Genomic DNA, 17,215 nt, shown 5'->3' with positions numbered 1-17,215 from the left:
TTAAGTATTTAAAGGAGCTTTTAGAGTAAGGACCGTAGGACTACGAAATTAAATTAAAAGAAGGAACTAAGCTACGGCTATTTAAGGTTTATTATACTAACGATAAGTAAAGTAAGGAATTACGAAAGTATTTAAACGAAAATCTAAAGAGAGGGTATATTAGGAAGTTTATATTACTAGTAAGATATTTCGTATTCTTCGTACCGAAAAAAGACAGTAACTTACGATTATATATAGATTACCGCTAGCTAAATAACAAGACGGTAAAAAATAGTTACTTACTACCGTTAATATTTAAGTTACGGAGTTAATTAATAAGGGCGCGATACTTTATACGCTTAAATATATCTATCGGGTACGCCTATATACGGATTAAAGAAAAAGACGAATAGAAAATAACGTTTCGTATACTTTATAATTATTTTAAGTATCTTATAATACTATTTAAGCTAATTAATATACTCGCGACGTTTTAATCTCTTATTAACTATACGATACGGAAGTACTTCGATAAAATAATAATATACTATTTCGATAATATTTTTATTTATTTACGTACTTTAAAAGAATATAAGTAATACGTATAAAAAATATTCGACGTACTATATAGAACTAAACTTTTAATTAATAAAGAAAAAAGCGAGTTCCACGTATAAAAAATAATATATTTAAAATATTTAATATCGCTAAGTAAAGTACGTATAGAATTAAGGAAAATTGCGGTAATTAAAGACTAGCCTACGCCGTAATTATAAATATACGTTAGGGAATTCTTAAGGTTTATAAACTTTTATCGGATATTTATCCGGGGCTACGTAAGTATCGCGAGGCTATTTAACTACTTAACTAAAAAGGATATAGAGTTCCGGTAAAGGTAGGAAAAGGAGTAGGCCTTCTAGGAGCTAAAAAAAGCTATTTTAAAAGACTTAGTGCTTAAATTATTAGACTTTAATCGATTATTTAAGGTCGAGGTAAATATATTAAACTATACGATCGGTAAATAATTAAGGTAATAAAACGATAACGGTAAGCTATATCCGGTAGCTTTCTTTTCGAAGAAGCTCGAGGGAGTACGTTAGAACTACCTAATCTACGATAAAGAGCTATTCGCTATTATCGAAGCGTTCGAGGAATAAAGGTTATATTTTAACGGTATTAAATATAAAATATAGGTCTATATGGATTATAAAAATCTATAGTACTTTACTATTACGAAGGTCCTTAACGTACGGTAAATACGATAGTTAGAGTTTCTCTCGGAATTTAATTTCTAGATTAACTATAAAAAAGGCTCGGAAAACGCTAGGGTAGACGTATTTAGCCGGCGAGCCGACTACTATAAGGATATACCTAGGGAGTTACTATTACTATTTAAAAAGGCGCCGGATAATACTTTTAAGTATTTACTATAGCCGTAAATAGAGTATTACGTAGTATATTGTAAAAAAGCTATTTCTAATAAATATTAAAGGAAGTTAAGTAATAATATTATAGAGTAATATTAATAGGAAAAGCTAAAGCTATAAGGTATTTAGAAAAATAGTTAGGGAAGATTATAGTATAGAAATCGAACGTACGTAAGGCTAAGTAATAAAATAATATTAATAATAAAGATTTATATATCGAAGCTCGGAGGATATATAAATATCGTTAAGACTATAAAAAAAATTAAGTAGCACTTTAATTAGCTAAGGATTAAGGACGACGTTAAGGAAACTATTTAGTTATACTATATATACGAGAGAACGAGGGTTACGAGGTATAAGCCTTATAGATTTCTAGAGCTATTACTAATAGTAGAACGGCTATAGAATTTAATTACGATAAACTTTATTATTAAATTATTAAAATCTAAAGATACGGTAACCGGCGTTAAGTATAATAGTATATTAACGGTAGTCGATAGGCTTATTAAATAGGTATACTTTTTACTTTATAAAGAGACCTAATCGGTAGAATAATTAACGGATATAATATTACGGTATATTATAGTAATATATATATAGTTAAAGGAATTTATTACGGACCGCGATATTAAATTTGTATTAAAGTTTTAAAAAACGTTAATAATAAGGCTAAGGGTAATAAGTAAAGCGTTTTCGGCTTACTACCCTTAGATAGACGGTTAAACGGAACGGCTTAATTAAATTGTAAAATAATATTTACGGAATTATATTAATTTTAAGTAAGACGATTAGGTTAAATTATTACTTACGGTATAATTAGTATATAATATATCGCTAACCGAAACGATTAAAGCTATACCGTTCTTCGCAAATTTTAATTATAAGGTAAACTTACGGTAGGGACCTACGGTTAAAGTATTTAGAGTTAAGGTTAAAGTAAATAAAATATATATATTTTACGGTAAATTTAAGTAAAAACTAGAGTTTATAAAGGAAAGGATACGGAAATACTATAATATTAAAAGGCTCGAGGGACCTTGCTTTAAAGGGGGAAATATAATATTCTTTTCTATACGTAATTTATATACTAAAAGACTTAGTAAGAAACTAGACTATAGGAAAGTAAGACTATTTAAAGTTAAAAGAAAGATATCGGAAACGGCATTCGAATTAAAGCTACCTAATACGATACGTCTACGGTTATATACCTTTTACATTTTACTTTTAAAACCTATACTATATATAAAAAAGGCTAATATATAAGTAGTAACGGAGGACGAAAAAAAGAAGTACGATATAAAAAAGATATTAAATTTATAGTTTAATAAAGGTTAATTAAAGTATTTAGTTAACTAATTAGGATATCCGGCTATAAATAACTTATAGGAATTATAAATATACTTTAACTACCTAAATAAGTAAAAAGAATTCCACTAACGATATCCGGACCGACTAAAACCTAAATAAGTAAAAAAAACTCGGCCCCGGCCTATAGCTAAATACTATAAGACGGAGCTAGAACCTCGATAGGAATCGAACTTACGCCTTCGACGTAGTAGTCGACGTACTATATACTATATTACGAGGTTAGAAAGTATAAAAGGGACTAAATATAAGTAGTACTACGCGCCTTAAGTACCTTAGGAAATAGAAGGCGCACTATTAATAGTATTTAACGCGGCTAGGAAGGAAGGACCGGCTATATCCGGATCTAAAAAGAAGTTAGGCGGCTAATTAAAGCTTAAAGTAGGATCTAAGAAAGAAAAGTTAGGCGGGATAGGGGCAGAAGACTCCGCCGGGAAACGGCTCCGGGGATCCGGGGAGGCGGGGGCCGGAGAAGGTAGAGGAATATCGCTAGGCGGTAAGGCAGACTATATAGCTAGCGCGGCTTTCTCTTACTTAATATACTCTAACTTTTCTATACTATTAAGGCTACGGGAAACGGCCGTAGCTATTTATTTAAACTATATTCGTTTTTATAAGCGTAGACGGTTAATTTTCTAATCTAGGGTAGCGCGCTAGGACTTAACCTTTATTATCTCCGTCTCTATTTAATTATATTAAGTAATAACTTTATAGAGTTATTAAACGGATAATCTACGAGCGTTATAAAGGGACTAGTTATACTATATATAGGTAGCGTAACGTTCGGAAACGGAGGAAAAGATTTTATAAAAGAAATTACGTTTCTTATAAAAGGAATAGGCACGCTTTATAATAGTAGTAAATCGTAGTATTAAAGTAAGTAGCTCGTCGCGATCCGCTATCTTCGGGTGTAGAGGTTTAGTACCGGGTCGCGCCTTATTTATACGGTTAGATATTATAGAGTATAGGGAAATAAGGGAAAAAGGAGGGAATTTATAAGTGTTAGTAGACGTAGGAAAGTAGGCTAGGCTAACGAGACTTCGGCCTAAAAGGAGGAGCGTTATATTACGGCTTAACACCTAGTAGGGCAAAGAGCGTACTACGGACTAATCGTTAATATATAAGTAAGGACTAATTAAAATAAAATTAGTAGGATCGAGGATCGATCTAAAAGAGCTAACTTTAGAGGTAATAATATCGATAGGATCGAGGGTCGAGTTAATCGATCTAGAACGGTGCTAAGCTTAACGCGAGGACTATATATACGGAGGAACTAGCTAGCGTAAATAAATAGTTCCGTAGTATATAATATAAGTTATAATCGTTAGTATTAGACTATTATAATTAAGATAAGCTATTATTGTATACTATTTAGCTATACCGAACTAAGATTATTCAGAAGTGCCTTTAACCGATATCCCTTTCAGAGGTTCTGGATAGAGGTTCGTTATATCTCTTCGCTATGCAAGGCTAATAAAGGCCTAATTAAGAGACAGAGAGTCAAGAAAACACATATATATTGTGGAGGATTACTTACTATATAAGAGGCATAAAATCTAGTTAACTAGAAGGCCGTAGGTGAGTAGGTAATCCAGGAAACACGATAAAACGGTAGTAGTGTAGGGGGTCCCGTATAAAGGTTCGGTTCTGTAGTGTGTACGACAAGCCTAGCTATAATGTATATATATGCTAGGAGGCTGCAGAATTATTTGATTTATCTGTTTCTAATTCAGTTATTATTATTTCGTAGGGTAGTGTATTGTAATTAAGGATAGTTATGGTAGGGTGTTGGAAAGTGGTTAGCTCGCTTATTTAGTTAGCCCGCTTATCACGCATATTAATAGTAAACCTCTTTTCATTGGCTTATCCACTAATTGGCCGGGGTGCCCTTCTGCGCCCCACATGTGTCAGGGTCGTAACATAATAGGTTAAATCACACAGGTCTCTTACAAAAAACGGGAGTGTGGGTGCAACACGCTCGTTCACTTTGCCCCAGCTTACCCACTAAACTAGTTATAGCAGCGGCCCGTTGTTACTATGTGGAACATCACGTAAGACCACCTATAGTATTTACTTAGTTTTTACGGTTCTTATTTGCGCGATGCAAGAAGCTAGCAATGTTACATATTATTGGTGTTGCAGTGTACCTAAATGTCCCTGAAGTACATTTGGTCCGTGCCTAAATATTTAAAAGAGTGCTAGAGCAGACGCCAGTTTTGTGTGCATAGGCAGAGCAAGTTCCCTTTCGCGGCAGAATGTGCGGCTGAGCGTCTATAGTTTAAGAATACGCAAAGGCGACTCCTCGACACCAGAAAACAACCTCTCGGAATTCCTATTTGTTAAGCAAGCGCCGCCTCACAACAGCGACTCACACCTGCGCTTCTCGATTAGCCCGTACGGCGTAACGCGGGGCAGCTATGCGCTACCGACTGCCCAAAATGCCGCAGCCCGATCTCGTCAATCGAGGCCAGCATCGACTCCGCGGCCCGACCAGAACACAGCACGCCAAACCCGTCCAACGACGCCTAGTTATTATAAGCAGCTCCTCGAACGCTCTAATTCGCATCTTCCCGTCTAGTGGAGTATCCTACCTAACGGAGCCGAGAGTCTAACTGCATTTGTTGTAGGAACCGTGAGACATGTCGGGCGCCGAGGTCATCGGCATCATCTCTGGCATCATCGCCATTGTCGACGCCACTGCGAAGGTCTACAATGCCGCCAACGATGCCTTAGGCCTCCCAGAAGCCTTCCGCGATATTGTGACACGGCTCCCTCTTGTCCGCAAAACCCTCCAGACTGTCTCCAGAAACCTCAATAATACCAACCCCGACGAAGAATATTGCAAGGCAATAAAGCCTGTCTTAGAGCGCTGCGAGAATAGGGCAACATAACTAGACAAAATATTTAAGAGTGTTGTGCTACAGGCTGATGCTTCGAGAATGGAGCGATACGTGCATGCGGTCCGTACCTTGGGTAAAGGAGACACAGTGGAGACGCTCATGAAGGGCATACTGGAAGATATCCAACTTTTGACCAGCAATCGCGTAGCGGAACTGCCCACAGAGACCAGTGTCGCGGCGGTAATACGGAAGGCAATAGAAGAAGTGTTAGTAATCCCGACATCGTTACTATAAGGTATCTCTCCAGGACCGATTGCTGAGGAAATCTCTAATATCGAATAAGCATTCACTTATCCGCTACCTGCGAAACCGAACGAAACTCCCTACTTAAAGACCTAAGGTAGACCGATCCCACTATCGATAAGCTACGTATTAAAAGAACGAAGGGGCCTCTATATAAAGATTCGTCCCGCTGGATCCTCTCCTACCCCAATTACCAGAAGTGGCGAGACGGTGAAACCAAGCTACTCTGGATTAAGGGCGGTGCCGGTAAGGGGAAGACAATGCTGTTGGCCACAATCATTAAGCAACTTCAATCCCGAACCAAACCCGACCACACCGCTACTAGCTCGTTATTATCGTTCTTCTTTTATTAGAATACTAACGACCGTTTAAATAATGTAGTCGCCGTCCTGAAAGGGCTTATATACCTCTTACTGATCCAGGACGTTAATCTCGTTTTATACCTTAAGACCGACTACGACCGAATAGGCAAGGAAATCTTTAACGTTACTAAAAACATTAATGCCTTCGACGTACTATCAAACGTATTTAGGTAAATAATCCAGCACTCGCGGTCGGAAACCGTTTACTTAGCTATTAACGCTCTTAATGAATGCGAAGACGGCCTGCCGAACCTCCTCGGCCTAATTAGAGACACTGTCCTCCAACAAAACCGCCTAAAGTGGATCGTAACAAGCCGCAATAGAGTCGACATTAACGAGGGTCCCGCGCTAGAGAATCCAGGTGCAAAGTTAAGTCTTGAAGTAAACTCGAAAGCCGTATCTTAGGCAATCAAAGCCTACATCGAGCACAAAGTAGACTAACTCCCGTCGCTTAGATCCGACCCTACTCAGCAAGATAATGTCCAGCAAAAACTACTCGAGAAGGCTGAGGGTACCTTTTTATAGGTTAATTTAATCTTGCGATCTATCTATAGCGTCTTAGCCGATGATGCTGCTCGCTATATCGATAAGATACCGTTAGGTCTACCGCCGCTTTACGATAGGATAATAAGAGATATCGCTAAGTCTAGGGACGGCTACCGGGACGCGTATCTTACTGTGCTTTTAATCGCAACTTTAGCGTACCGCCCACTCCACATTCTCGAACTCCGAACACTAGCCGGACTTATATATAACACCGCTAATCTGGAGAAGATTATCGATATATGCGGTTCCTTTCTTACGCTAGTAAAGAACCACGTTTATCCGATTTATTAGTCGGCTAAGGACTACCTAGTCAGCTAGGCCGCCGTCGATAAAATTTTCTCGTCTGGGAAATATACTATTTATCTTAGCATCGTCGAAAGATCTTTAGCCGCGATGGAGAACGTACTATAGCAAGACATATATTAACTGGTATATCCAGGAACACTTATCTATAATATAAAGGCGCGGCCGCCCGCAAGTAATCCTTTACTTAGAGTGGGGTATTCCTGTATATACTAGATTAACCACGTTTATAAAGCGGACAAGGCCGAGTTACAAGGCTCGCGGCGTTATCGGCTAATAAAGATATTTAGGCAACATGCCGCAGGATCCAAGACTATCCGGATAAGAGAGTTAATTAAGACGTTCTTCCACCGTTATTTCCTGCACTGGCTTAAAGCTTTAAGTCTCCTCGGCGATATAGCAAACGGAGTCCTTTTTCTTACTAGACTCAAAACTATTATTAAGGTAAGTGCCGACTCCCTGCTAGTTCGAATAACAGGACTAAATTGCCGATTAAGACGAGGGTAGATGCTTTTTTAAACCTTATCGAAGACGCATATCGGTTTATTTTACTGAACCGGTGGATTATCGAACAGGCTCCACTACAGACATACGTATTAGCGCTGCTTTTTACTCCAGCTAATAGTACTATCCGTCGATTATTCGCCGGAGAAGAACCTAATTGGGTAATAACGAAGCTAGTGGTCGAGCAAAACTGGAGCCCGTGTCTTTAAACATTCGAAGGTCATAGCCATTCGGTTCTATCGGTAGCGTTCTCGCCGGATAGTAGCCGAATCGTATTAGCGTCGGACGATCAGACTATCCGGATTTGGGAAGCGAAATCGGGCAAGGAGGTACGGAAGCTCGAAGGCCATAGCGATCCGGTTCTGTCGGTAGCATTCTCGCCGGATAGTAGCCGAATCGTATCGGCGTCGAACGATCACACTATCCGGATCTGGGAAGCGAAATCGGGCAAGAAGGTACGGAAGCTCGAAGGCCATAGCGGTTCGGTTCGGTCGGTAGTATTCTCGCCGGATAGTAGCCGAATCGTATCGGCGTCGGACGATCGAACTATCCGGATTTGGGAAGCGAAGTCGGGCAAGGAGGTACGGAAGCTCGAAGGCCATAGCGGTTAGGTTCTGTCGGTAGCGTTCTCGCTGGATGGTAGCCGAATCGTATCGGCGTCGAACGATCGCACTATCCGGATTTGGGAAGCGAAATCGGGCAAGGAGGTACGGAAGCTCGAAGGCCATAGCGGTTCGGTTCGATCGGTAGCGTTCTCGCTAGATGGTAGCCGAATCGTATCGGCGTCGAACAATCACACTATCCGGATCTGGGAAGCGAAATCGGGCAAGGAGGTACGGAAGCTCGAAGGCCATAGCGGTTCGGTTCTGTCGGTAGCATTCTTGCCGGATAGTAGCCGAATCGTATCGGCGTCGGACGATCGAACTATCCGGATTTAGGAAGCGAAATCGGGAAGCTGCCTTGAAACTATTAATGTCGGTACTTCCGTAACCCACATATCGTTTAACGGTACCAGCCGCCGCCTCATTACTAATGCCGGGTATATCAGAAAAGCTATAGCTACGGAAAGTCCAATTTAACCTAACGATCCAAGGTGGCATAGGTACGGCTTAGGACAGAATGGGTCCTAGATTATTTGCAATAGCCGAAAAGTGTTATCGCTACCACCGGAATACCGCGCGCGCTATTTTGCTATCCAAGGGCGAATGATATCCATTGGCTGTAATTCGGGACGTATTTTTACGATTAGTTTCTTGCGAGATATTTAATACATTTCGAGTCGCTTTAACTTATCCGTAATATTTTGTTAAAATGCAGCACTTATTCATGGAATTTCCCAGCAATCTCAACATCATTAATTCTGCGCTTACAACGCTCCTAACGGCTGCCAGAACTCTTGACCGGACCTCCGAGCAATAGCATTATGCTATAGATCACAAAGGGACTTCAGAAGCTTCACAATGCGATACGAGTACCTTATCGGCAACCTAGGCTCCTTGTGACCTACTAATATGCAGCATTTATTCATGGAATTTTACAGCACTTATTTATAGAATTCTGCGCCCACATTATTCTTAATAGCTCGCCCACAATGCTCTTAACGGCTCGCCCACAAGTGCTTTTAACGGCTCGCAGGACTCCTCACCGGATCTCCGGACAGACTCTTGACCGGACCTCCGAACAATAAAAGATACGAGAAGCCTCATCAGCGATTCGAGCACCTTATCGGCAACGAGATCATAGATCTAAGCCACTAGGGCCACCGAGCGATAGGGAGCGATAAGGATAATAAGGAAGTTCAGGAGCTCATAAAAAGCCCTCTTCCAATTGCAATAGTATTCCTGCTTCTTTCTTTCCTTAAGAAATAATAAGTTAAGTCAGTCAATGAGATTGATCATTTACAGTATCTTATATATAAGACTACAACATCCCAGTTCACTACTCTCTATATTTGCAGGTAATACCTGTTGCACTTTCTTCTTTCGATAACTACGTCGTCGTACTTAGTAGCACAGTCCGAGACTCGCGAAGTTCTTAGGTAATTGCTTCACCCTCCTGAGACCCCTGTAGTTACAGTGCTCTCAGCGACCCCATATAAAAACATGACCTTATCGAACCATGGATCCAAGCCAACTGGGACCACTGAGCGATAAGGATGATAGGGAAGTTAAGGTGCTCATTAAGAGCCCTTTTCCTGTTGTGATGGTTTTCTTGCTTCTTTCTTTCCATAAGATAAGTCAAGTTAGTTAATACAACTGGTTCTTTACAGTGTGAAACCGCAATATATCAGTACACTACTTTCTGTATTTACAGATAATTACGTTCTGTTGCACTTTCTTCCTTCGACAATTACATCGTCGTATTCAGCAGCACAGTTCCAGGCTCGCCAGTTTTTGGGTAACTGCGTCACCCTCTTGAGACTCCTGCATTTGCAGCGCTCTCATCGACCAAATTCTACATTACTCTATATCTTAAACGTTATAACCCGATTTCTAATCAACTTGTAGTCTTAATATTATTTTCGAATCAAAGCCGAAAATAATCGTGTTGGAGAGAGGGGTGGGCTACCGCTCGTTAACCATACACCCTGGAAGCGAGTCCGAAAACGGCAAAAAATTTCCCTCGACACAACAATACACCACTAACAAGACCCCATTTACATACCTCCCGTCCCATTACAACAAAGGTTCCCTCAGCGCGGACTTGATCAGATGAACCTACACCTCTAGAAGAGGTCAATACGATGGGCATCGTCCTCTATCGGTGAGCCCACATCCCATCGTACCTTAGGGTGGCCTCGGTTCTCCGATGCTGCAAATCAGAATGCAGCTGTTGGCAAGGCAAGCGTTGACATGGTGACTTTGATGTCCGGGGTGAGGTAGGGCAGGGTGATCGCCCCAGCGATCAAGGATTGGATGGCAATTTTGGCACACTGCAGCACGAGACCTCTGGCCTGGGCGGGAGTGTTGGTTGTTACCCGGGCACTGCAGTTTGATGTGCTGGTCCATACCGTCAAGCGAGTGGTGGACGAGAACCCAGCCAGCGGCGTGCAAATCATCAGTCTGGAGCGAGCCCGTTCAAGACAGGGGCCAGCCCGGAGGCCGTGACTGAGTCCTCCCATTTGATGGACATTGTGACGAGCCAGGTGGGGTCACTGCCGGTGAGGTAGCTTTTCTGAACGAGTAGCTTGCTGACGTCCCAAACAAGACTTTTGTTCAGCTAGCCGTTGGAGTCACTCGGCGAGGGCTCAAACCACAAGAAAGTCGATTGGCCCTGAAGCCGTAGCCGCCGTGATCTTCAGAGCAGGGTCTTTGCTTATGGCTCGGGCGATGCAACTAGAAGCAAATTGAGTCGATGTTGATGTGATACAAAAGAGAGAAATGATCTGAGATGTCTGGCCAGTTAGGGAGGCCAGAGAATCAAACGAGAACTCCTGCTTTATATACCTGATATCGGATCCTCTGAAGTCTTGGAAATTCACAATATGAAATTCATGTTCAATTGCCTGATTTCCAGCCGCCTCTCCGATACCCCCGCAGCCAAGAAGGATAGATGTGTGCATCGTTGGGCTCCAATATCACCCCATGCTCTGCTAATCCAGATGGCTCGCTGTCACAAATCAATCAGAGATCAGGAAATGGTGACAGTTGGAGTTGGAGCTACTTTCTGTCCATCACTGAAGCCCAACATATGCCATGCTGGAACCATGATTCCGGAGCACACACACGGCTGACAAGATGCAACGCGGTGAATCGGGTCTACATCCCGTCATCACACCACCTCGTATGTATGATCATGACAAAGCTCAATTCGACACCTAATTCCCACCCTGATTCAGCGTTGTTTGTCTCAACATACTCGCCTTCCCCATACTCTTGCTGGATAGGTAGAATCGCCAGTCATGAGCCAATCATGTTTTTAATGTATCTGCAAATCCTACATTCATCAATCAAGAAATTCCGGCCCCTGCAGGAATATCAGGTATCAATTTTCCCCTGGAGATTATTCATTATAATACCTGAGAGAATCGGGGTTTGAAGAAGACGGAAGAAATGGTTCGCTGGGGAGCAAGTCTCATACATACTCTTGGCTTGGCCATCAAAATTCTCAGATGCCCAAGCTGCCATTCAACATCCCGAAACAATGACAAGACATCAGTGAGCCAAATGGAGGGAAAGGGGTTCAATGAAGGACGACTTAAAGAGTAAGGAACCAAAAAAAAATAAAAGAGAGATAAAAAGTTCATCATGAAAAAGAAAAACCACTTTGATCAACCCGAGTTTGGCGAGCCTCCAACTCGCTCCCTCTTACCTACCTCACCTACCCACCCAGCTGTGTTCCTGCCAGCACAAAGAGACAAGTGCAAAAAAAAAAAAAAAAAAAAAAAAAAAAAAAAAAAAAAAGACTGGATATCAGATCAAGACTTTGCCTCGTCAATTGTCACCGCCAAAGACAAGCGTAGACATGGTGACTAGAATATCCGGGGTGAGATACGGGCTAGCGTTGGGAGACAACAGCATGCCCGAGGACCTGACCACATCCTTGATGCACCCGCGAACGAGACCTTTCGCCTGGGCAGGGGTAAACCCGTCCGGACACTGCAGCTTCAACCGCTGGTCCGTCCCGTCGAGCGAGTGGTAGTACAGCCGCCAGCCAACCTGGGTGACGTCGGTGCTCTGGAGCTCATTCAGCAGCGCCGGAGCCAGCTTGGAGGCAGACACGGCGTCCTCCCACGGGACGCTCATCGTGACGAGCCACTGCAGGTTGCCGCTGCCGTTGTCCATCTTGACCGGCTGAGAAATGGTCAGAGCCCTGGTGCTCGCAAACTCGTGGAACCGGTATGCTTCCGTTGTGGTCTTGTTCATGGCTATCGCGGCGTGCCAGACAGAGTTGGCGCCCGTCTGTCCGAGCGGGATCGGATAGTAGGCGTGGCAGCCCGAGATGGTGCAGCAGCCGTCGGTGCTGGAGATGCTGAAGGGGGACACCACAATCCCGTCATCGTCGGCATATTCGGCGTCGGTGGCCATGTTGGCAAAGATGGCCTGCCCGATGGACAGTGCCACGTCCAGAAATCCCGAGTCGGACCCCTCTCGTTTGCCCTTGCCGTTGCCTGCTTTGAGAACAGTTGGAAAGCTGCTCTGTGCGAGCATCTTTCCGATATCGTGAACAAGACTCTTGTTCGGCTGGCCGTCTGCGTTCAAGGGTGCTGGGTCCACCCACATGAAGGTTGAATCTGACAGGCTGGCGGCTTCTTCGGTTTTCCGAGTTTTGTCGTTCTTGATGCGATCGGGGAGAGAGGCCGAAACCTCGTCGAGCTTTGCCTGGGCCCCCTTTTGGGCCTTCTTTTTGAGTCTTTGAGCCGCCTTTATGAAGTTGGGAAATATCTGGGCGACAGGATCACTATGATCATCCGCGATAGCTCCGGCAACCTTTGCGATGATCCCAGCGGCCGTTCCAATGGTGCCCGAGTTTGATTTGACCCAGTCCACGGCAGAACCGACGCCATGGATGAGAGAGCTCCACCAGCTCATGTTCAGTGTCGTGCTGTAAAGAAGGGTAAGGTAAAGTGTGTGTAGTAGAAAGGTAAGATTTAGAAGGCGCTATATGCGTCTTGATGATACTGAGAGGTTGGCAGTCGAGAGGTCAGTTTCGACGGCGCGTCAAGCCGTTAAATACTTTTTGGTCTTCGATAGGAGTCCAGATATCCTCTGGCTGGTTATCTTTCATGGCTGCCATAGTGCAAGGATCAACAGCGGACGGATCTGCGTAAAGTGCTGCGATAGAGAGTCAGCAGTGAAATATTGTCATTGTGGCTGGCTGCAAAGTCAACGATATTTAGATGTTGTCGTGATGGTCGATCTTGAAATAGAACTTGATGGCTCTGAGTGCGAGTTGGTAGGCTAGGCGGTGCCATATTGTCTCCTCTGAGTAAATGAGGCTCGCAGACCAAGTGGTAAGGAGTGGTGATGTTAAAGCACCAAACAGTACGATGGCGGCCAACAATGTCAAATAAAGGTTAGGTCGGAAGCTATCAGTTGATGAACTGGTCTCCTTTGGACAATGCGCGCCACGGGTGAGCATCAAGCCAACTGTTGAGGGATTGTGGCTTGTTCTCAGCCAGCCCAAATTCTTGTAGACGCGGACTATGGGTCCACTTCTCTTTCCAGTAGTCCGAGTTGGTCAGCTAGTGTAGGAAGAAAGAATGAAAAGATGGTGTTTATGTGTAGGTAGGTAACAAGGTGTGAGAACTCTTGCGAGGGACGTCGAAGTGAAAAGGAAAAGAACCTGGTCCGATCTCATTGGTAGATAACGTTAATTTGTCAAATTTTTGTGGAGCCATGTCACTGACAGTAGAAACAGTAGAAAATTCTAACGGCTTAAACTTTGAAACTTTCGTATCACCAACCAATCACCACAACCACCACAACCACCACCCATCAGAAATGACGACTCGTCTTCCACAACTATCAACCTCCCCCATTCGTCATCCCTCTTCATGCTGTTCCCTCTCGCTCCCATTACTCTCCCTCCTCGACACCATCCTTCCTCCTCCTCCCAGTCTAGCCCTCTCAATCGGCTCCGGTCCTGGCCTCTTGGAAGCTCTGCTCCTACACCACTACCCGGCCCGTTCCAATAGCATTTACGGCGTGGAGGTCTCGGCCCCAAAGCCAGTTAACGTTTTTCTTCCCGAGCAAAACACCTTGACAGTGACAGGAACATGGGCAGTGGTTGACAGTGGCTTGCTGAAGGAGGCGGGTGCGCTGCTGTTCGTCTACCCCAGGCAGCCCTCCTTGGTACAAGCTTATCTGGCAAGGTGGGAAGGGGAAATCGTAGTTTGGATCGGGCCTAGGGCAGACATGGAGGAGTTTGGGCCAGTATTTGACGAGTGGGCTGTTGACAAGGAGGGGGAGGATATGCGGAAGGGTGCCGTCGAAGCGGGGGAGGGCGTGTGGGTTTATCGGAGGGTGTGACTGTGTAGAGATATGTACCCACCGAGCCTACCCTGTGGGTAGGGTATCCGTTTGGTTCCACAGACTGACTGCGCTGTGGGAAGGAGGGATGGAAAGCGCGGATGAGATGGAGCCAGGTTCTTGTAGATGGTTAACATAATCCAGTAACATTTCACGTAACTCTCTACCGTCGAAACAGTCTCGACCTGTCCAGGCAGGAGTCCCACAGGATGTCGTCGGGGCTGGTGAAGCCGCCGGCTGGTTTGGGGAGGACACGATTGGGCATGGTTGGTTCTGCTCAAGGTATGTGCCGTGCTGTCACCAGCCATGGGAAACGACGGGACTGAATACTAGGTAGCCGCCTTATCTCAGTCAGACAACATCTTTCCTCCCCCAGGTGGTGTCAACAACTAGGTACAACTGCCACCCAGCGCATTCCGTTGCATGGTGGGAAGAGTGACGTGGGAAGAGTGACGTGGAAAGAGTGACTTTCGGAGTAAGGCAGGTAACCTGCAACCCAAGTCAGTTCTTGCAAGAGGGCCAAGTACGTAACTGGGATCACTTAGCTACCTTCCTTTCCATATCGACACCTTAGCTATCTCGGTCATCTCGGCCATGTTCCACCATTGCTTCTCAACAAAGCAACGTCTCTCCTTCCACGACAGCACGAACTTCCCATTTTGTTCATCTCCATTCTGCCACTTCAATAATATCAAGGTGATTACGATTGCAGTCATGGAAGGTGCAGATTCGAGGTGCTGTTGGCTTTAAAGACCATTTTCCATCCATTCTGTTGAATTTTCCTCTTTTCTTCTTGATCGGGTCTGCCAATCAACAGCGAAACAGCGTTATTCCCCCATATCTCGACCTTACGGCACGGCAGTGCCTCTGACTACTTGCTCAGTACCTTGGCCCAGGACTCCTCGCCTTTGTCTCTGGTCGTATCTTCGAGCGGTGCCGGTATCCTCCCGGCTATCTTGATGTTTCGGAGCCTCTAGCCAGGGGGTATCGGTTCTTTATCGATGGTATCGTCCCGAGCTTTCTCGCACTCCTCTTGAGGGCTGTGTGGATAGCTTGGTGGTCCTCTCCCCGCGAGGGGGCAGTTGGATGTCGAGCTTACTTAGGTGTCTGGGAAACCTTTTGTACCCACGCCGTTCTTCTCTTGCTTGTCCGCTCAGTTTCTCAGGGCTGGCTGGTATTACTATCTCCAGTTAGCTCAACACTTGTTGAAACCGCTGATGCAACCAGAACTCTTTTTTTTTTCCACTTTGATCACCACTCCGTGGTGACAAGGGGAAGAAAACTGCCTTGTGCTGTTCAACTATGAACAGGGGATTTTCACACACCGATGACGCTAGTTTCGCAATCTTGATAAGCAAGGTAGTGAATGCAAGCTCACCAACGACAATGAGGTTTCAGAATGCCATGTTCCAGTCTCGTATCCTCGATGGAGGTCATCGAGCGTTTGATTGATCAGCATGGCGAATCTTCCTGGATTTTTGGCCGTGATTTGATGAGGGTGTTGGAAACGGAAGAGGAGGAGCAAGAGATACTTTAGTTGGAGCTGGTAGTACTATCGCATATTGCAAGACTGATGCTATTCATGAAATTGCAAACTGCCTGATCAATGTGTCAAGTGGAATATTTCTCAGAATTCTGCGGTTTCATGATGGGCAAATAGCTCTTTGTGTGATTTACATTTCCAGCTGCGTATCGGGGCGCTCCATCTGCCCTATCAAAGGTGTTGCCAAATTCTACGCCCTAACGATGCTGAATGGGAACGAGCGCTTAGACGTAGGGATCTTGAACTGCGAGAATACGGGCAATGACAGCGGCACGAAGCTTCTCGGAGAAGACATAATAACGAAGTGAAACAGCATGGATAGAACACAATCTACCAAGTAGAGGTGCATCTATTTCCCTCTAAGAAAAGCCTGATACAAATCCAGATTCGGCTGGAGCTCACTCGCCTGAAGCGGCTCTTCTCGTAAGCGGATCCTTCTGTGACCCCCTCCAGATCCTCGTACCGGCGCCCAGCGCGCTATAGAGCAACCCAACTCTCACCGCTGGCGCCAGACTTCTCACTGGACGTTTGTGTTAGGGGGCCACGGGGGAGTGAAGTTTGATTATCTTGGCTCTCGAAGGAGAAGGCGCATCCCCATGTTCTCCCAACTTGTGGCTCCAAGCTTCATACCTTATGCGGCGACGTCATTCTCAGTGCATTCAAGAGGTGCTTGTGTACTTCGTCAAAATACATACGATACAGCATATGTCTGCCTAAATCCGGTGCGAGCATTCTTTTGCACAACATCCACGCTGTCTTTTCCGCGCGTAACACCTTGACTCCACACTCTCTGTGACAAAATGAATTATGAGTTTAAAATAGACGACAGACTTTGTCTCCCTCCCTCAAGTCGCAAAAGTCCGAGTTTCATCTCCAGCACAGATGCCGACAGGAACAGCCGGTGCGCAACAGCCAAGTCAATATAAAGCAGTTGGACGCCTCAGCTTCTTGATATTCGAACGTGGCTTGCTGACTACTAGGTCTGACCGCTGACGTCCTCCAATAACTCTATCCGTAACATCGTGAAAGTATAGATCCTTACCTCACGCTAGCGTATCTAATAGGGCAGTCC

General features: G+C 44.3%; 3 protein-coding genes across 3 annotated transcripts; 2 read left to right on the top strand and 1 right to left on the bottom strand.

The window, feature by feature from the left end:
• Positions 1 to 5,410: 5,410 nt before the first annotated feature.
• NWD3 (NACHT and WD40-domain containing NOD-like receptor 3) lies at positions 5,411 to 5,662 on the top strand (the record flags this gene model as incomplete). Its single annotated transcript, XM_062912927.1, has 1 exon — positions 5,411 to 5,662. The coding sequence occupies one exon, from the start codon at positions 5,411 to 5,413 to the stop codon at positions 5,660 to 5,662; it is 252 nt and encodes an 83-aa protein (XP_062763187.1).
• A 6,400-nt stretch (positions 5,663 to 12,062) lies between these two features.
• On the bottom strand, positions 12,063 to 13,160 carry QC763_606710 (uncharacterized protein; the record flags this gene model as incomplete). Its single annotated transcript, XM_062914508.1, has 1 exon — positions 12,063 to 13,160. The coding sequence occupies one exon, from the start codon at positions 13,158 to 13,160 to the stop codon at positions 12,063 to 12,065; it is 1,098 nt and encodes a 365-aa protein (XP_062763186.1).
• A 912-nt stretch (positions 13,161 to 14,072) lies between these two features.
• On the top strand, positions 14,073 to 14,600 carry QC763_606705 (uncharacterized protein; the record flags this gene model as incomplete). The annotated part of the gene is made up of 1 exon (XM_062914507.1): positions 14,073 to 14,600. One exon carries the CDS (start codon positions 14,073 to 14,075, stop codon positions 14,598 to 14,600), a length of 528 nt encoding a protein of 175 aa, XP_062763185.1.
• Between the last annotated feature and the right edge of the window lie 2,615 nt (positions 14,601 to 17,215).

Source organism: Podospora pseudopauciseta, chromosome 6 (assembly GCF_035222475.1).
Source record: "Podospora pseudopauciseta strain CBS 411.78 chromosome 6, whole genome shotgun sequence".
Taxonomy (NCBI): Eukaryota; Fungi; Ascomycota; class Sordariomycetes; order Sordariales; family Podosporaceae; genus Podospora; species Podospora pseudopauciseta.
The sequence above is the reverse complement of the archived record's forward strand: the minus strand, read 5'-3'. Positions and strand labels throughout refer to the sequence as shown.